This window comes from Grammomys surdaster, unplaced genomic scaffold (genome assembly GCF_004785775.1).
Source record: "Grammomys surdaster isolate TR1022 unplaced genomic scaffold, NIH_TR_1.0 126036, whole genome shotgun sequence".
Taxonomy (NCBI): Eukaryota; Metazoa; Chordata; class Mammalia; order Rodentia; family Muridae; genus Grammomys; species Grammomys surdaster.
Genome location: NW_021620849.1, coordinates 4,141,229 through 4,161,865, shown reverse-complemented (window position 1 = coordinate 4,161,865; position 20,637 = coordinate 4,141,229). Strand labels below are relative to the sequence as shown.

Here is a 20,637-nt window from a genome sequence, read left to right as displayed (position 1 = left end):
CACTGGCTGGCCTGGAATTCACAGGGCTAAGCAAGCCCCTGTGGCATAGGTTCAAAGGTGCTTCATCACACCCAGCTCTGTTTTTAAAATTACATTCCATTTTTTATGGGATGGGAGTACATGTCACACTGGACATCTAGAGGTCAAAGGATAACTCTGCAAGAGTTGTTTCTCTCCTTCCACCATATAGGTCCTTGGGATTGAACTCAGGTCCTCAGGCTTGGTGGCAACTGCAACTCTATTTTTAAAGTCCCATAATAAATAATTGAATTGTATACATTTCAAAATTAATAATAGAGCCTTTTCAGATTATTTTTTTAATATCCCCAAAATAGAGATTAAAATAAGGGGGGAAAAGGTTCTGGCATCTTGCTTTTGTTTTCAAAGAATCAGCTTAAATTTCTTTTCCAGTCCCATTATAAAGTCGAAGTGTCGGACTCTTAGATAACTGGTCATCTGTAAGTCAGAAGGTTGGTTTTCTTTTGTTTGTTTGTTGTTTTTTGTTTGTTTGTTTGTTTTTTGAGACAGGGTTTCTCTGTGTAGCCCTGGCTGTCCTGGAACTCACTCTGTAGACCAGGCTGGCCTCGAACTCATAAATCCACCTGTCCCTGCCTCCCAAGTGCTGGGATTAAAGGCGTGCGCCACCACCGCCCGGCTTGTTTGTTGTTTTTAACCTCCAATTATTCCCATGTAGTAAAAAAAATCATTTTCTGGGTCTTTTACCTTCTGTCTATAACAACTGCCTTATCTTAAAATCTATTAATTGCTGCAAGGTTCAAGAAAGACTCCCACATAATGACAACCACATAGGAACACTGTGCCCCAAAGACACGTAGCTGGCAGCTACGTGAGGGGAAAGGAGTTAAGACGAGGGGGTCTTCGCTTACTGCCCAGGCTGGGTTCCCAGTTGCAGCAACGCCCTGCCTCGACCTCCCATTTTACTGGGATTAGAGGCATGAGCCCATCTCAGCTCAATTCCTAGGGTTTCCTGGGTGGTTTGCTCTGCATAGGAACCGAAAACGAGGCCGAGGAGGGTAGGAGCAGGAAGGCCCTCAAACACAGGGATGGAAATGGAAGAGGAACTCTCTCAGGGCGTAGTGGAGCCTGGACGGACGGAATGGGTTTAGGGGCTGCAGACCTGGGGAGACATTAGTGGGCTTCCTAGCCTCTCCGCTCTGCTCGGGGTTTCCAAAAGCGACGCAGTCATCAGGGCTGTGACAGGGCCACCGTCCCGCCTTTAGTCCATCAGGGCGTCTCTCCTCCACAGACTCCCTTGCCATGCCCTCGAGGTCCCTCCACTTCCAGCTCTCCCACCAAGAGGGCTGGGGCGGCGTCCTCGGGACCCAGCAAAGAGGAAGAGGCAGGGAGAACCAGGTAGAAACGAGGGAGGCCTGTGAGGACCGGGGGTCGGCGGCCCGGCCCTCAACCCTCCCGGGGCCGCGCGCCTCCCGCCTCAGCAACGCCGCCCCGCGGGAGGGCGGGGGCGCGCGGCCGGAAGCGCCTTTCCCGGAAGGCAGGGGGGCGGCGCCGGCCTCAGGGCGGCTCGACCATGGCGGCGGCGGCGGCGCGCCCGGTGCTCGCAGCCTGAGCAGAGCCGCGCAGCAGGAGGATGGCCTCGCTCGGGTCATCAGCGGCTGGGGAGCCGGCGACCGGAGCTGAGGCGGAGCCAGGTCCTCCGGCCCCGCCGCCGCCTCCACCGCCGCCACCGGCTCCCTCGCCGTCCGCTCTCGGGCCGCTGTTGCCCCTGCAGCGTGAGCCGCTGTACAACTGGCAGGCCACCAAGGCGTCGCTGAAGGAGCGCTTCGCCTTCCTTTTCAACTCGGAGCTGCTGAGCGATGTGCGTTTCGTGCTCGGCAAGGGCCGAGGCGCGGCGGCCGCCGGGGGCCCGCAGCGCATCCCCGCCCACCGCTTCGTACTGGCGGCCGGCAGCGCGGTCTTCGACGCCATGTTCAACGGCGGCATGGCCACGACGTCGGCCGAGATCGAGCTGCCGGACGTGGAGCCCGCCGCCTTCCTGGCGCTGCTGAGGTGAGCGGCCGGAGCGCGGAGCCGGTGGCCCGCGGCCTGGAGGGAGGCGGCACCCAACCGGGCCTGCGCCGACTCCCGGGTGACCTTGGGGCAGGCGGGTCGGCCTCCCTCGGTTCCTCCCTGGCAGGCGATGCTCGAGAATGTCGGGCAGTCGTTACAGTAAAAGCCAGTGTCGCCATCCCAGCGGCGTGCGCTTTGCCGTTGAAGGGTGCTGTCACAGTTCCAGGACCGGAATTGTCGCCCTGGCTTCAGAATCAAGTGGGCAGATTAGAAGACTAGAAGGCAGGCTGTCCTGATCACCTCCTTGCAGGATTCGTTTCTGTTTAAAGGGCCGGGGTAGATGAAAAGTCTTAGAGGACTGGTGTTTTTAGGTTCTTCACAGTTTTTACTGTCAAGACTCTGGAAAATAATAGCCATAGCAGGTAACAGGCTGACCTGCTTCAAGTTTATGCAGACAAGGAGACGTTTCTTGTGTTAAAACCGATGCTGGTGTTAAAGAGTTTGCTTTCTGATGATCTGAGGGTAGGAGGTTGATAGCTGATTAGTTTTCTTTAATGGAAGGGAGTAGCATTTTGGCGTTGTTAGTTTTTAATCACAACAGTCCTGTGAGGGAGGCATATCGTGTTGTTTACCCCAATTTTACGAATGGGACCGAGGCCCAGAAAAGTAACTCGTCCAAGGTAATCGAGCTAGCTCCCAAAGGACCATGTGTGCTTCATTATCCGAAGATGGTTTTGGCTGCCTGAGCGATGTGTTGTTTTTAAGATAGCAGAGTTTTGAGTAATTCTGACGTAAACAGGCAAGTCAGTGGAACACGAGTCCACAAAGGCTCACAGCTTCACCAAGAAGATGCATACGGAGTGAAATATAAAGTTCACACAAGAAATACATGTTAAGTTCCCGTTAATAAATGGATAAAGGACTAGATAAATAGAAAAGAAAAAAATATACAGCTAAAGAATGTTTGACTTCATTAGTATATGAGGAAATGCAAATTAAAACAGTAAAGTGCTTTCTCCTTTTCATGAGACCCACCATTTGGAGGCAGAGATTTGGGTTTTGGCTTTTATTTTCTTGGACCGGGGCTGATTATGTAGACTTGGCCGATTTGGGGCTCAATATGTATTCCAAGCTGGCTTCCAACTCAGCGAACTTATCACCCACTGAGTGCTGACCCACCAAAAAATTTAAAAAGAAGATTGTAGGAACACTTTCTGACAAAGATTATCATAAAAAGCCTTTGAAAAATAGTTGAGTGCCTTAGATTTCCTTTCTACACTTTGAAAACATTAAATTATTGAAAAAAGTATCTACAGCATTCTTCACAATAATGTAGAAAGAAGTTGAGCCAAGGGAATAAATAATTCAATAACAATCATAGGTCCAGTTAATGGAATATAATGCAGTCACTGTGAAGTTTATGAAAATCGGGTAATATTATGGGCAGTGTCCAAGTTAGCATTTTGAATTTCACGCACCACAGTAACAACTGAAAAAGAACGGAGCAAATACCTGAAGATAGGATAGAAGGAAAAACCAATATGCCAAGTTGTCTTGAACTGGAAAACCGATAGTATCCTTTTCTCTCTTTGACTTCAGATTTTCTGGCATTTAATTCCTTTGTATTTATGGGGATAGGTGTGCCGCCTGCCGGCTAGTATTTGAGTTATTTGGATTTTGAAGTTAGCCAGGAAGGCTGGGGACATAGCTTGCTTAAATTATGTAGTTTAGAAGCCTTTCTTAAAATGATAGGCCAGAGAGGTGACTGCATGGGTAAAGGCTCCTGTTGGCCAAGCCCAAAGGAAGACCTGAGGTACCTGTGGCCACGAAATGAAAGAGAGCACTTATTCCTGCAGGTTGTCTTCTGACCTCTCTCTGTATGTGTGCTGCTGTGTTCCTGCCTCCACTCACATGCAGGAAAAAATAGAACCAAATGGTTCTTTTACCACCTGTACCATGATCCACTGGGATGCTAAATTAGCAGATGTCTCCTTTTGGTATTATTTGGAGGTGAAACCTTAAAGCATTTTTAATACTTTTCCTAAGTGAAATTTAACTGGCTAAACTTGAGAACCATGGAGCTAAACTATTAAGCACTCTCATTGATACGGCTAGAATAAAATTATGGAGGGGGCTATTTCATACTTTTGTTTTTTATTTGTATTTTTGTTGAGTGGGCTAATCAGTTTTAACAGGAAATAATTTTAGAGCCCTTGAAATTTACAGTGCCATTTGATTTCTCCTCTCCTGCCTTCTAAGTAAATTATTTTCCTGATAGTCAGGTTCTGGTCATTTTTCTAATCTCAACTGCGTGTCTAGACAAACTTTTACTTAGGCATTGATTATCTTTAAAACATCGTGTGACAACAATCGGTGGAGCTTGCTAAGCTGGAAAAGTGAGGCAGCTGAGGCAGGTTTACTGTCTTTACAACCTAAATGAATAACATTCCTTACAGGCTTCTGAACTGAGGTTTACACTCTTTAATAATCTGGTCGCTTAAAGCACTCTCCCTTATAAATGTTGTTGCTTATTTGACGTATACTCTGTCTCCTGTGTAGCTTATTTTTCAGTGTAGGAGTCAGCAGTGGACAAGAAAAAAACCCTGCTCTCACAAAGTGAGGAATTACATAAGGGAACTAGGACACAATGTCAGGGTGACAGTGTTTGAAGGAAATGACACCAGAGAAAGCTTTCTAAGGGGGCAGGGCTTGTTTTAGGCCTTAATCTCCCCTGTCAGAGAAAGTTGGTTTGAGTAGATAAAAAGAAAGTGATGGGTGGTAGTGGTAGTGGTAGTGGTAGGCCAGACAGGGATTTGGGAGACTGAGGAAGGCTTGAGAGAAGATGTAGAGGGTTTTCAGTGGAGTACTGTGATCCTGTTTACATTTAAAAACCTCACCTGCAAGTTATTTGGAGTAAAATGGGAACCAGTGATAAATTCAGAGGTTTTGCTGTACTCTACTTAGTTAAGAGATGATGCCGAGCTGCCAGGGAGGCAGAGTATGATAAGTGGTCAAGAGTCTGGTTATATTTTGAAGGTGGAATCAGAGGAACTTAAGAATGAATGGCACTTAAATGATTTAACTGAATGAAATTAACTTGGGAAAGAAGTGGATTGTGAAAGGTACAGGGTGAGCCCTGAGATCTTGCAGGGCATAGAGATGTAGGAAGGAAAGCAAAACAGGCAGCTGTCAGTGAAGCGGAAGCCAGGCATCCTCAAAGTCAAGTCAAAGAGAATATTTGGGAAATGAGAGTGGAAAACTTTGTTAGCTATGGAACATGGTTAGCTGTTAAATGGTACTGGGAGTTGAGTAAAGTGAAGTGAATTCCTGATGGTGTGATGAGGTATAAGCTGTTGATATCCCTAGGGCAGGACACTAATGCATAGGCTCTCATTCATGATTCCTTGGGGGTTGGGGTGGGGAGGGGTGGTTTCTGGCCTTGATTTCAGGTTGTAGTTTTGGTGCTTGTCTTTGGGGCAAAGTTGTCAGGTTTTGATCATACTGGAGTATTCTGGGCTCGTTTCTTTAGTGGAGCTCCTGCTGTCCTCTCTTACTCCAGCACTCTGCAGTTTCTCTCCCAGTCATTTGGGAACTTGACTGCTGGATGAAGTTTAATGCTGTACACCTGTTAAAGGCCATTGTGATACCACCTTGCCCCTTCCTCTAACTATTCAATGTCCCACCTAATTACTGGTGGCATTTTCCTTATTTTAATGCCTGCGGTCCAAGGCCTCTTCTAACTGTATAGCCTCTACGTAAAAGACAGTAATTATTATACTTCAGGTAATAATTTTGGGCTTTACTTTTTGATTAAATCACTGTTTCCTTCCCCTACAGGCAAATTTGTATCCTAGCTCATTTTAATCTCTCAGCATGTTTTGGTTACATGTTACCCTAGAGCAAACCATTCCAACAACTGGTGGTTTTAAACAGTCATTTCATTATCTTTAGAGCTGTGTGGGTTGATGGGATCACCCAATTGTTTGGCATATCTTTAAGGTTTCAGGAATGGATTTCAGATAACATCTAGAGCTGTGATCATACGGAGGGGTTGAGTCAGATTATGGATGATTTTCAAGTAGTTTGAGGTCATTTCAGCAAGCTTGATTTCTTGAACAAAAATCGGAGCTTCCAGGTGTTCTTAAAGTATAAGCTAAACTGATGTGCTTGCGCTGCCCATCTTGCTGATTAGTGGTGAATGGGAATCGTGTAAGCCAGCAAAGATCTATGTAACAGCGTTGGTATTGGAAGGCACGGTTTAGTGTGGGCTGCTTAAGTGGCTGTCGTTTAGTGTCTGGCTGATACTGCTGTCTTACGGCGTTACTTTAAAGCACTCATGTAAACTTACTATGGACAATCTGTCTTACTCTTTTTGTAGCTGTCATCTATTACAGTGCCTAATGATACACATTGTCCCTCAAAAAATAGTTTTGAATAAAATAGAGCATTGGTAAACCAAGTTCTTTAGATATGATTCCTGTCCCCCTCCTGAAACCCTATTTTCTAATCCGAGATCAAGTTTCATTCTATCATTTCAAAAATAGTTTAATTCAGAGCTGGAAGAATGTGAGGCCTGAAATTGGTTCCTAGAGCCTGCATCAAAATGCCAGATGTGGGTGGTAGGCATGTACTTGGAGTCCCAGTGCTGGGAAGGCTAATTCAGGAGGAACCCTGGGGCTCCCTGGCCTGTCTAGTGTAGTCAGTGAGTTCCTGGCCACTGAGACTCTGCCTTCAGAAGAGATGGTTGTTATTCCAGAGGTTGACCTCCACACCCACCCACCACATGTATGCACCCACACAAGAACACATGTGCATAACATTGTTTTAATTAGCCAGGTGTGCAGGCACATGAGTGTCAATTCCAGCATTTGGGAGGTGGAGGCTTGAGGATCAGAAAGTCAAAGCCTGAAACAGCTACAGAAGACCTTATCTTAAAATTTTTCTTAAATTGTATTAAATATAGCCTTAGATCTTTATCTTGTTGGAGATCATCTTTGGGGTGGAGATAAGGAAACAGATATACTTTGATGACATACAATCATTTCTCTGTGTTTTATGTTCCTGTCCTTAAAGGTTGTGTCTGAGAACTTGAGTTGTCTCTTCAGAATACAAAGAGTTGTGCCTATGCTATAGTGCCTGCTGTGCAAGCCTGGCAATCTGAGCTGAGCGCATGTAGGTAAAAGGGGAGAGCCATTCCACAGAGTATTTTACCTACATGCATACTGTGATATCATGCATGCAGATATAGTTAAAATTCAAGTGCAAAGAATAGTGGTAATGTCATGTTTACGTTTTAGTTGTATCTTTCTTAGTTTTTCTTAATATGATAAAATTCTAACTGGGGGCTAGAGGGATAGTTCAATGATTAAGAGTACTTACTGCTCTTGCAGGCAACAAGATTTGGTTCCCAGCACCTATAGGATAGATCACAACTACCTGTAACTTCAATTCTAGGGAATCTAAGACTCTTCTGGCCTTTCTTTGTAGGCTCTTGCATGCAAGTGGTACAAAACCTCAGCCTTGTATACATAATATTTTATAAATAAATAGATCTTTGAATAAAAACAAATCCTATTGATTAAATATATTTTAGAGAACATATGTAAATGAAGTATGAACAGGCTGATTCTTAAATTTTTTAGTAAACTTTCTTATTAGAAATAAGAATATCAGCAGCCCTGTGGTAATGGTGGCACACGCCTTTAATCCTAGCACTTAGGTAGCAGAGGCAGGCAAGTTTCTGAGTTCAAGGCCAGCCTGGTTTACAGAGAGAGTTCTTTCAAGATAGCCAGGGATACACAGAGAAACTTTGTTTCTAATGCAAACAACAAAAACAAAACCAAAAAAACAAAGGAAGAAAGAAATAGAAAAAAAGTTAAACCACACAATGTGGTCATTGATGTTACTTAGAAACTTTTGCCTGGTGTGTTAACATGTGTACTCATTAAAACTTAAATGTGCCCATACTTTGTCTAGTACTGTAAGGGGAGCATGCTCTCTCTTTTTCTTTATTGCTTATAGTCCAGTATTTACTTTTAACTTTATTTAAAGTATCTTACAAGAAATCTAAGGATAAAACTAAAATAGCAATAAGTAAAGTTAATACGGAAAAAATATATGTTGTGATCAAGCAAGCCACAGCTTTCTTTTTTAATTTGTGTTGTCTGTTTTTTTTGTTTTTGTTTTTGTTTTGGGTTTTTTTTTTTTTTTTTTTTTTTTTTTGGTTTTTCGAGACAGGGTTTCTCTGTATAGCCCTGGCTGCCCTGGAACTCACTCTGTAGACCAGGCTGGCCTCTGCCTCCCAAGTGCTGGCATTAAAGGCACATGCCACCACCGCCTGGCTTGTTGTCTGTTTTACAACAAATGTAAAACAAGCTTGCTTGATCAGTTACAATTCATGATGTCTCTAGACTTAAAAACAAGTAAACTACTTCGGGAATCTGTACTAATACTGAGAGCAATAATGAAACTGAATGTCCCAGTTGTATTGCCTTCATAGAAAAGGAATTATTATAATAATGGACAATGTCTGCAAGCAATGGCTTTAGACACAGGTGATTCTTTACTATAATAATGATTGTGGTCCTTGATATAAGCTAAGGGTTATTACTAAAGTGGAATTTTTATTACATTCAGTTCGAATGTGAAGGACCATATTCAGAATAATCTAAAACATAATTCTTTTTTTGTACCTAGAATGTCTTCACAGATGTTTTATGCTGGCCTAAATTGGAGCTCCTAAACATAGACTCATATAGAACCGTGTGCTTCAGCTTTGTGTGCTTGTCTAAACATAGACTCATATAGAACCGTGTGCTTCAGCTTTGTGTGCTTGTCTAAACATAGACTCATATAGACCCATGTGCTTCAGCTTTGTGTGCTTGTCTTCCATCTCTCTCTTAATTAAAATGATTATTAATAAATATGAAAGACAGTATGCCTGCCAGAAGAAAAGGAGAGGGTTTGGAATGGCCAATGTATAGAAAATAGACAATGTCCTTAGACATTGTGTGGATAAAATGAGAGTGACTGAAGGAGCCTGGTGGAGCAGGGCCTGCTCTGGTAGAACCGCCTCCCAACCCCCACCCCACCCCCTCTCCCTCATCCCCCAGCCACGTGCTGGTGAGAGCTGAAGGTTCCCCTGTAAATCTGAGCAAACTGCCTGGCAACAAATAGAATTGCTGGTATGATTTTGGAACCTTTGGATAAAGCTCTCATAATAACAGGAGGGGTCCTTGATCTCAGGGTAAGGTGCTGGTCAACAGTTTCCATGTACCTGGAACTCAACCTAGCCTTTGCATTTTCAAGATATTTTTACCTGGAAACAGACCAGCTACCTGGACTTGGAGATAGTGACCACTTGACACACAGAAAATCAGAATGTGAATGACAAAGACAAACAGAGCATATGAATTTCAAGGAAGCATGGACTCGAGGGAAAAGAAGACTTAAAGTTTCTACTACGTGTCTTGGAAATGAGAAAGGGGTTTGTATCCATAAAACTAAGACATAAAGTTGTGAAGGGAAGACAAAGGAATAATTAAGAACAAGGCAGGAGGGCTGGAGAGATGGCTCAGCGGTTAAGAGCACTGACTGCTCTTCAAGAGGTCCTGAGTTCAAATCCCAGCAACCACATGGTGGCTTACAACCATCCATAATGAGATTGGATGCCCTATTCTGGTGTGTCCGAAGACAGCGACAGTGTACTCATAAATAAAATAAATAAAAAAAAAAAAAAAAAAAAAAAGAACAAGGCAGGAAGTTTTAGAAGTTTATTGCTGTGGAGAAAAGTAAGGCTATAAGCATAGGAAAAGAAATATTCTGCCAGTTGTGGTCACTCCTTTAATCCCAGCCTGGTCTGCAAAGTGAGTTCCAGGACCGCCAGGGCTACACAGAGAAACCCTGTCTCAAAAAACCAAACAAACAAACAAAAAAAGCTACAGAGAAAGAAATATTCCAAAATACAAAAGAAAGCTTGTTTTATTAAAGAAAAGTAGGTCATATATCAGTAAGCAGCTCACATTTACACAGGTTAATTTTTGTTGGGCTCTACTGAAAATGCTATATGTTTTGTGTTCATTCTCACTGCAACATTACAAATAGATGCTGTTATTTTCATTTCTGGAGAGTCACACCATGATAATATGCTTAAAACCACATACCAAATAAATGATAGCACTGGTTCAAACCCACACAATTTCTTTATCTTTCTCTGACATGTATTGTTGGTAGGCATTTGGTTGAGTCCACTGATATGGAACCTGTGGATATAAGTCAACTGGATTATTAAATTATCCCTCTAAAGCACTCTAATCTGTGGTCATTGTGCTAATTCTAGAATGGCTATGAAAGGTTTTAAAGAAGGGTCTGATACCAAGAAATAAATGAATCCTTTTACATTTGGAGATGTGACCTTAGCTAACTGTAGATTTACTCAAGTGAATGTCCTTTGATGAGGGAGACATTAATGAACCATTGTTCTTGTGAGCAGCTGTGGAGTGCTACCAGGAGTCCAAGGTTTGCCTTAGGAACATTCATTTGTATGCCTATCTCTTGAGCATCTCTTACCCTCCTGAACATGGAAATACTTTGTACCTCTGAGGAGTAACAATCAGATGTCTGTGTAGGTGCTTCTTACCCTGATGCAAATTTCAGGGTTTTTTTCTTTTGTTTGCTCATTAAAGTTTAATTCTGATGGATTGCTTGTCTAAAACAGTGCTGATTGTCTATTTAATTTTTCCAATTGCTTTTCAGATTTTTGTATTCAGATGAAGTTCAAATTGGTCCAGAAACCGTTATGACCACTCTTTACACTGCTAAGAAATATGCAGTCCCTGCCTTGGAAGCACATTGCGTAGAATTTCTCACCAAACATCTTAGGGCAGATAATGCCTTTATGTTGCTTACTCAGGTAAGTAAATAGAGGTAAAATAGTAGCTTCAAAATTGAACCTAAGCTGGGCAGAGGTGGCAAACACTTTTAGACCCAGCACTTGGAAGGCAGAGGCAGGCAGATTTCTATGAGTTCGAGGCTAGCCACGTCTACATAGTGAGTTCCAGGACAGCCGAGACTACACAGAGAAACCCTGTCTTAAAAAAGCAAAACAATGAATTCTGGTTATATACTGTAATTCCATACTATAAGGAAAAATGTTACAAAAATAGGACTAGGTCAAGGTTACAAAACTGAAATCAGTCAGCAAACTGATAAATATTATATTAATTTTGTATTTACCAAATTACTAAAGTTATGCGAGACTATACTATTCGTAGGAAATTTAAAAGTCCATAATATATGTAATTTACTTTCCTGGCTCACCCCCCCCCACACACACACACACAAATATATTTGCTCTCCCTACAAAACAGAGGTTTCTATGGAGGGAAAGAATTATTTAAAGCTAAAATTAGATTGGCAAAGCAAATTAATATAAACAAGGCCAATGTGTAATCCAAGGAGAACGTTTGTTCAGTTGCATCTGTATTGCTGAATCTGGGTTGGAGAAATGACTCGGTGGAGTGCTTGTAAAAACATCAAGAAGACATGTATTCAAATCTCTTAGCATTCACATGAAAGTGTCACATCAGCATGAGGGACAGACAGACAGGTAATAGCCAGCCAGCCTAGCTCAGCTGTTGAGCTTCAGGTTCAGAAAGAGACCCTGTTTCAAAAAAAATATATGGTAAACAGAGATAGAGGAAAGCACTGGACATCCTCCTTTGGCCTCTGTGTGCACATACATAAATGGGCATATATCCAGACACATATGCTCACATGTACTGTACATATGTACACACACATACACAGAAACTCAATTATTGAATCCTTTAAAATTAATTTTACTGTGGCTAAAGAGATGGCTCAGCAGTTAAAGAGCATTTGCTGTTCTCATAGAGGATTTACAGTCAGCTCCTAGCACCTAAATGGTGTCTTAATCTTACCTAACTCCAGTTCAGGGGATCCAATGCTCTCTTTGTTCTATACAGGCACCAAGCACACACACAGTACACATACATACAGTACACATACATACATGCATGCAAAACACTCATAAAAATAAATAAACCTTTAAAAAGAGACTTTTAAGTGAAGACCTATCAGTCATGTCAGGTCTTCGGTGTCATTTCCGTTATAGGTAATTAGTTGGGTGCGTGGAGCTCTAAAATTCTTATTCAGCTCCCATCACTACAGGAAATGTTTTGAAAAAAACTTGTGACCTTTTTTATTCTTGACAGTTGATGTACTAGTTAGCAGTGGCGGTAAGACTCAAGTTGATGGTACTAGACTGTAGCATATCTAACTAGATGATGTTAGACAGATAAGTGTACACCACTGAACTGTTTGATGTGCTTTACCTAAGCTAGAGAGTTTGGTAAGGATCAGACTTAGTGCTACATAAAAAGATTGGCTGTAATGTATATGCATAGGAAAGTAAAAATAGCAAGATGGTTGACATTGTGAAACAGTATTGTTTAGCCTTCCATTTCTCATTGTCAGTATTTTGCATAATTAGCCATTGCAACTGTATACGGTATCAACTTTGAATGTGCACAGTCTGAGGTAAAGTAACTGAAAGTAAGCTGACTGTTTATTTGTATAGGCGCGGTTGTTCGATGAGCCTCAGCTGGCTAGTCTTTGTCTAGACACCATAGACAAAAGCACAGTGGATGCAATAAGCGCGGAAGGGTTTACTGACATTGACATAGGTGAGTTCCCAGTGATCAAAATGTTCACATTTGAAGACAGCACTATCTTGTTGGAAAACTATGTGTGGACTGGTGTTTTCTCCAAATGATTGAAGGTCTACCTCCTTAAGGAGTTGTACTTTCTTTCCTCTTACTGAAAGTACTCTTAAAAATCCTCACTAACTTGGTGTGTCCCAAAAAGTATCTGCAGGATACACTGCAGGAATAATACAGTTCAAACTTTTTGTAAATCCTAGAAGATCAGGCCCTTTGTAAGGCAGAACTTAGGCTTGGCTTAGAGTAGCAAACCCCAACGTGCTGTCTGGCTCAAGCACAAAAACAAGGTCATTTTGTGTTCATGTAATGGTCCACAGAGAGCATCCTTAGCAGGTAGCTCTCAGGCCTCGTTACTGCCTGTATCTTGCTAGCAGATGGGATGGAAAATATCCACATGTTATAAAAGACGTGGGTCTAAAAGAAATAGCACCCTATTTCATTGTCCAGAATTCAGTCACATGATCCACCTGACTTCACAGCAAGCTAGCATGTACAGACTAGTTACTTCCTAAGAAGCTCAGATGGCTGGTCTCCTGCCTCTCGTCCATTCCTGTTCGATTTATACCCGACAGGACCCATTATCCAAGCCTTTATAATTGTTGCTCATTCTGACTGGACTCCTTTTCCCTTGAATCTTTATATGGCTACCTGTCTTTAATTCCTCAGCTCACAGGTTAACGGAGACTTGAGATAGACTATCTCAGACCTACTTAATAAATAACTAAGTAAAATCCCTGTTCCTTTACTCTGGTCTATTTTTCTTATATTTATTGCTATTTGAGAGTCTTAATTAAGTGTTCATCTTTTCTTAATTGCTGGTTGTCTGCTTTCCTCTCCTAGACTATATGCTCCTTCAAGACAGAGGCTTTGTCTTGTTTACTGCTGTATTTGTAGCACAGAAGACAGCAGAACATAGTACATGTTGAGTTAATACCCTGACCAGCTGCGATAAAATGCTGTTTCTCTGCATGTGTGTAGTTTTCAGTCAGGAAATCAGGATGGTCCTTTTAAAATATAACTTAGCTCAGCTTATACCACTGCAGTGAATTGTGTAAGAGCTGATACCTTACCCTTTTCCAGACATGGAATGTACTTCTCTTTTATAGCTAATACAACATTCCATTGTCAGTTTACCTGTTCATTGCTCAGTGCCTTGGGAAGAATTTATACATTGTGTTTTACTGAAGGCAGAGGCTAGTACAGTGTTGAGCTGTTTGTGAAGCGTTGTTTAATCTTAATTGTTTCTTGTTAAGCTGTCGAATGCTCCATTGTTTTCATCGACTTGTGAGATCCCACTACCTGCTTCTGAGGGTTTTACATGTGACAACTGGTTTATAAATAGCTTTTATATTTTTTTATCCCTGGGATGAAATCTAAGAGCCTGGGAATCTTAAAGTGTGGGTGCTTAGCTGAGTAGATTTGCTGATTTGTTTCACACCCAGTGTTGTATTATGTTTATGACTCATAATCTGTTGTTTTTATCATCTTAGGCTCAGCTATAATTTTTTTTAACACATCTGCCATAGAAACCTGCCAGTAGGACCTATATGTCCCTCCCCCTATTTCCACACCATAGGCCAGTTTGCCTGACATGTACTTATTGAACTTAGGAATTCTAAAGAAAGTGAAGTAGCTAAGAGGGTAGGGATTTTTTTTTTCCTTCTTTAGGGTTTGAGCATGTGTTCTAGAGGAAAAGAGATGTTTTAGCTCTTTTGCTTTAGGAGAAAGATTCTTTCTATCATGGATATAACAGAATGAATTTGGGCCAGGGCAGCAAGACGGACGCCTCAGCTGGTAAAGGTGCTGTTAGGCCTGATATCTGGAGTTGGAGCCTCAGTGCCCGTGTAGTAGAAGCATAGAATCAGCTCCCACAGGTTTTCCTCTGCCTCCCATCTGTGCGCTATGGTGTGTGCATACAGAACACACACAAAACTTTAAAAATAATAAGAATGTCGCACTGCCAAGAGCAGACTGATGTGTATATCATACTCCAGGATTTAAGTTAGCTTAAAGTTAGGATTTAACTCAAAAGTTATTACTGAATTAAATAAGAGGTCTGTTTTTGGTTGAAGAGATTAAATATTATTTGTTCATTTTTTGAGACGGGGTCTCATCTTACTTTGTAGTCTAGGCTGGCCTTGAACTCGTGGTGATTCTCCTGCTTTAGCCTTTGAAGGCTGAGATTATAGGAGTTAGCCACTATGCCATGCTCACTGTGTATTTTTAAAATTTATCTAATTTTATTTTATATGCATTGGTATTTTGCTTGCATATATGTCTGTGTGAGAGTGTCAGATCCTCTGGAACTAGAGTTACAGACGGTTGTTAGTTACCATGTGGTTTCTGGAAATTGAACCCAGATCCTCTGGAAAAGTGGTGCTCATAACCTCTGAGCCATCTCTCCAGCTCCTCATTGTGTATATTTAATCCAACAAATAATAAAGATGTTAATCTTCACTTAATTGAATTGTGAAAAGCTACATAGATCCTTAGTTCGAACTAACTTAGTCAATGAAATGAGAATAAGAAAAGTTTGATGTTATAAAACAAATCCTGGGGACTGCTGAGATGAGGAAAGGTGGACTGGTCACCCGAGTGTGAGCCCAGAACTCGGATGCCGGAAGGTGCGAGCCCGCTCCCGCTGTTTATCCTTTGAGTCCCGTATTACCACATACACACCATCCACACAAGAAATAATAACTAGATGTAACTTTTAAAAGGAATTTCTATTTAAACAATTTTTAACATGTTATTGAACCTCTACTTTGTTCTAAGGACTAATATCAATGTTACTCTCCATTAATAAGCAGATATTTGACTTTTAGTGTAAATGTATAGGCTGCAGAATGTGTTTTTTAAAAAATCATTTTTGTACTTATTTCTGAATGATTTATTACTCATGTGTAATGCTTTAGTTGATTTCTGCTGTATATAAATATAGCATGCTTTTAATTATATTTAAAATGTAGGGCAGCAAACCTTGGAAACTGAGACTCTGCAGACCCTCCAAGCTCAATCAAAACTTGTGGCTCCTCCCTTGCTGTTTTACAAGTGTCATCCAACACTTTTTTGTTAATTAAGCCTCTTCTCATTAGAATGTAAATTCTGTGATGACAAGGACTTAACTTTTGTTCAGTGATTTATCTGTGCACAGAGCACCTAGCAACAGTGAATGCTTCAGAATAAATATTTGCTGAGTGGATTGTATCTGTAATCTTTTTTTTTTTTTGGTTTTTCGAGACAGGGTTTCTCTGTGTAGCCCTGGCTGTCCTGGAACTCACTGTGTAGACCAGGCTGGCCTCGAACTCAGAAATCCGCCTGCCTCTGCCTCCCAAGTGCTGGGATTAAAGGTGTGCACCACCACCGCCCGGCATCTGTAATCTTCATTAGTTTTTATGAGTAACTTTGATTCCTGTATGTTACTTTCTATTAATTTTCTGGCTGTATAGACATGCTGAGTAAATGGCATGACTATGTTCTAAGTAATAAGTTACCTGTTTACCATATACAGGTTTTCTTAGAACACCTTTTATTTATTGACAATGTTGTGTGTATGTGTACAATTCCTTTAGTGTCTTTAGTATTTTAAAGATAAAGCCAATACTTTCTTTCCTTTAATTTTTCTTCATTTATTGGCAATAGATTTTTTTCTTTTTTCTTTTCTTTTTCTTTTTTTCTTTCTTTCTTTTTTCTTTTTTTTTGGGTTTTTCGAGACAGGGTTTCTCTGTGTAGTCCTGACTGTCCTGGAACTCATTTGTAGACTAGGCTGGCCTCAAACTGAGAAATCTGCCTGCCTCTGCCTCCCAAGTGCTAGGATTAAAGGTATGCACCACCACCGCCCGGCAGATTATTTTCTTATACACCTTTTTTTTTTTTATTAGTAACTTTTTTAAAAAATGTTAATCAAAGGCTTTATAAGTTTGGCGATGCCCATATAATCAGAAGTGTAACCCAATAACCAACCTAGATATTCCAACTATCTTTGACTGGCAGAGACACATGAACATCCGCCTCCATGTCCCCCCCCCCCTCCCCAGCTCCTCCTTTCCTTCTCCTCCTCTTTCTCTCCTTACTCCTCCCACCTTAGCTCCTCCTACATATCATCCTTCCTGTTAAAATAAAACTTTTCTCTCAAAATACAGTTATAGCATAACTATACCAATTTGTATCAGTAAGGTACAAGATAGACCTAATACCCAGTCCATCATTTTGTTGACTAACCAGAACCACTGTCATCTCTCCTAATTAAAAGACTTAGTTCTGAACCTGGCTTTTTTCTTGGCTTTAGAATGAATGTCAGCTGAAAATCATCCTCTCAAACCTTTTCTCTCAAAGTAAATAGCCGGGACTATTTACTATGAGACTATAAGTCTTCAACCCCGTCAGAAATCCAGAATGACTGAATTAACAGAAATTATGGGAAGCACAAAGCATAGCTTCTAAAACTTAGCCAATTTATAGAGACCGCTGAACACCTGGACAGTCCCTATACTACAAAATGTTGGAGCATCCGATCTTCAGCCTTCTGGCCCAGGATCATCTGACAGACCTAGTGATGCAGAATTATTAAGGGCTGATTACTCTGTCTTGGCAGATATAATCAGTCAACTATTGCACAAGTGTGTCCTTTTCAGGACAGTAATTTGTCTGTAGATGAAAAGAGGCAATTCTTGTCTAGTGACTGTCTCACCACAACTGGAGTAACTCCAAAGATGCTCAATTTCTTCTTAGAATCCAAGACAGGAAGCTGTCAGGAGCAGACAGGTCTCTAATCCAAATGAACCTTAATACAGAAATGTGTGTAATGTCAATTCTGTGGACTTCTGACATTTTGAAAACCAACTATCCATGTAAGGCAATCTGGACTGCTGGTCTGTTAACTCTTCTCAGCTATTTTTAAATAAAATATAGAAAATACCCTAACAATAAACTCAGAGCCATGAATTTGCTATAGGCCCTTAACTCACAGGCAAACCATCTCAAATCAGTTAAAAAAGTTAAAGAAGGACTGGGTCTAAGCCTTGTATTCCTAAATGTGTTATATAGGCACAATGCCTATGAGAGTAACAGTATTAATCTCACTTCTATATCAATAAAAAACTCGTACCATTGAAAACCTTAAATTTGAAATCAAAGTAAATTTTGTACCATATAAGAAATTATAACTTCAGCTTAATAATAATTATACAGATTTCTACCAATAGGTTATGGCTATGCAATAAATCCTAGCTATTCCTCCCTGTTCCAACAAAACCACTACTTTTCCTTAGAAAGACAGCCCAATATTAACCACCTTAGTCCCCAAGCCCAGGGAATAGGCGCTCTGACTCTTCATTAACTTCTTCAAGCTGATTACGGCCATTGAGATATTAGAAGAGGGGCAGGGTGGGGGGAAGAGTAAATTGATAAGCCTCTGACGTCTGTGTCTTCACTGCATCCAGCTGAGATTCCAGGACGTCAGAGGTTTGAGCAGGTCTGCTCAGCTTGCTTGATGAGTAGATACACCAAGGCTGTGTATTCTGCAATATACAATTCTCAAAACAAATTTTAGTATCAAGATAATTTTTTGTTTCAATTCTGGAATCTAGTCTTCTGGTGGCCTGCCTCTGTCATGTCTAATCCATATAATTCTGGGAGTTTTTATGAGGGTGTGCTCCCACCATCCTCCCATTCCCGTCTCCCTGCTCTCAAATTCCCCAACACTAGGGAATCCAAACTTTCAGGCACCAAGACCCTCCACTACCACTAATGCCTGACAAGGCCACCCTCAACTACCTATACAGGTGGAGCCATGAGTCCCTCCCTTTGTGTTTTCAGGCTGGAGGTTTTAGAATGGGTACTCCAGCTTGTTTCTTATGACCATTTGCTTGAAAAATTGTTTTTGTTTTTCAGCCTTTTACTATAAGGTAGTGTCTGTCTTTGTCACTGAGGTGGGTTTCCTGTATGCAGCAAAATGCTGGGTCCTGTTTACGTAGCTAGACCATTAGCCTATGTCTTTTTGGGGGGGAATTGAGTCCATTGGTGTTAAGAGATATTAAGTAAGGAACAGTGATTGTTGCTTCCTGTTATTTTTGTTATTAGAGGTGGAATTATCTTTGTGTGGTTATCTTCTTTTGGATTTGTTGGAAGAGGATTAGATTACTTTCTTGCTCTTTCTAGGGTATAATTTCCCTCCTTGTAATGGAGCTTTCCTGCTAATTTCCTTTGTAATGCTGGGTTTGTGGAAAGATATTGTGTAAATTTGGTTTTGTCATGAAATATCTTGGTTTTTCCATCTATGGTAATTGAGAGTTTTGGTGGGTATAGTAGCCTGGGCTGGCATTTGTGTTCTCTTAGGGTCTGTATGAATCTGTACAGGTCTTTTGGCTTTTATAGTCTCTGGTAAGAAGTCTGGTGTAATTCTGATAGGTCTGCCTTTATATGTTACTTGGCCTTTTTCCCTTACTGCATTTAATTTTCTTTCTTTGTTTTGTGCATTTGGTGTTTTGATTATTATGTGACGGAAGGTATTTCTTTTCTGGTCTAGTCTATTTGGCGTTCTGTGGGCTTCTTGTATATTTATGGACATCTCATTCTTTAGGTTTGGGAAGTTTTCTATAATTTTGTTGAAGATACTTATTGGCCCTTTAAGTTGAGAATCTTCACTCTAATCTGTACCTACTATCCTTAGGTTTGGTCTTCTCATTGTGTCTTGGATTTCCTGGATGTTTTGTGTTAAGAACTTTTTGGATTTTATGTTTTCTTTGACAGTTGTATTAATATTTTCTAAGGTATCTTCTGCACCTGAGATTCTGTCTTCTATCTCTTGTATTCTGTTGGTGATGCTTGCATCTATGACTCCTGATTTTTTTCCTAGGTTTTCTATCTCCAGGGTAGTCTCCCTTTGTGATTTCTTTATTGTTTCTACTTCCATTTTTATGTCCTGGATGGTTTTGTTCAATTCCTTCACCTGTTTGGTTGTGTTTTCTTGTAATTCTTTAAGGGATTTTTGTGTTTCCTCCTTAAGGGCTTCTATCTGTTTACCTGTGTTCTCAAATTCTTTGAGAGTGTTATTTATGTCCTTCTTAAAGTCCTCTATCATCATTGGAAGCAATTTTAAATCTGAATCTTGCTTTCCTGGTGATATGGGGAATTCAGGACTTTCTAGTGTGGGAGAACTAGGTGCTAATGATGCCAAGTACCCTGGGTTGCTGATGCTTATGTTCTTTCTTGCGCTTGCCTTTCACCATCTGGATCTCCTTAGTGCTACCTGCGCTGTCTCTGACTGGACCCTGTCTTTCCTATTATCTTGGTTGTTTCAGATCTGTGTGGGGTGGGGTTAGAGCTAGGGCTCAAGATCTGCTCATTGCTTGGGTGCAGACAGGCAGGAACCAGTGCTCCATACCAGGAGTGAATTCCTGGGTCCCAGTGGGTCCCAGTTACTCCCTGTTTGGGGCAGGTGTTGCTGTCTCCTTATCTAAGATACTGCCCAGGTTAGAGCTCCTGGGAGGCCCGCTTCCTCTGGGTTTTGTGAGATTGGGTGCAGAGCTGCCGCCCAGGATCTGCTCAGTACTCGGGCCCAGACCGGAAGGAACAGCCAATACTTTTTATTAGTTGGCTAATACAAGATACTGGGTGTTGTTATGGTAGCCCTTCCTTATTCCCATCCCACTAAAGCCCATCCCCTGACTCCTCGTGCTCCTCTCCGTTCTTCTTCACCCCAGCAAGCCCTCCTCTGCTTCCACGGCACACACATCCCACTACCTTCTTTCTCCTCCTTTACTCTCAAGTCTGTTGTTACCATTCTATGGTCCCATTTCTAATTATACACATGTATGCCCAGAACATGTAGGATCACATAAGAGAGTATGCTGTATTGGGAATTCTA

The 20,637-nt window shown here is 41.4% G+C and overlaps 1 protein-coding gene across 1 annotated transcript in view; it reads left to right on the top strand.

The window, feature by feature from the left end:
• The first annotated feature begins 1,598 nt into the window (after positions 1-1,598).
• Btbd1 (BTB domain containing 1) overlaps positions 1,599-20,637 on the top strand; it is a 37,412-nt gene continuing 18,373 nt past the window's right edge. Inside the window, exons 1-3 of the mRNA XM_028754885.1 lie at positions 1,599-2,028; positions 10,783-10,939; positions 12,629-12,734. Of these exons, the coding sequence (XP_028610718.1) occupies positions 1,610-2,028; positions 10,783-10,939; positions 12,629-12,734 (682 nt within the window). The 5' untranslated portion in view covers positions 1,599-1,609. The remainder of the gene's footprint in view (positions 2,029-10,782; positions 10,940-12,628; positions 12,735-20,637) is intronic.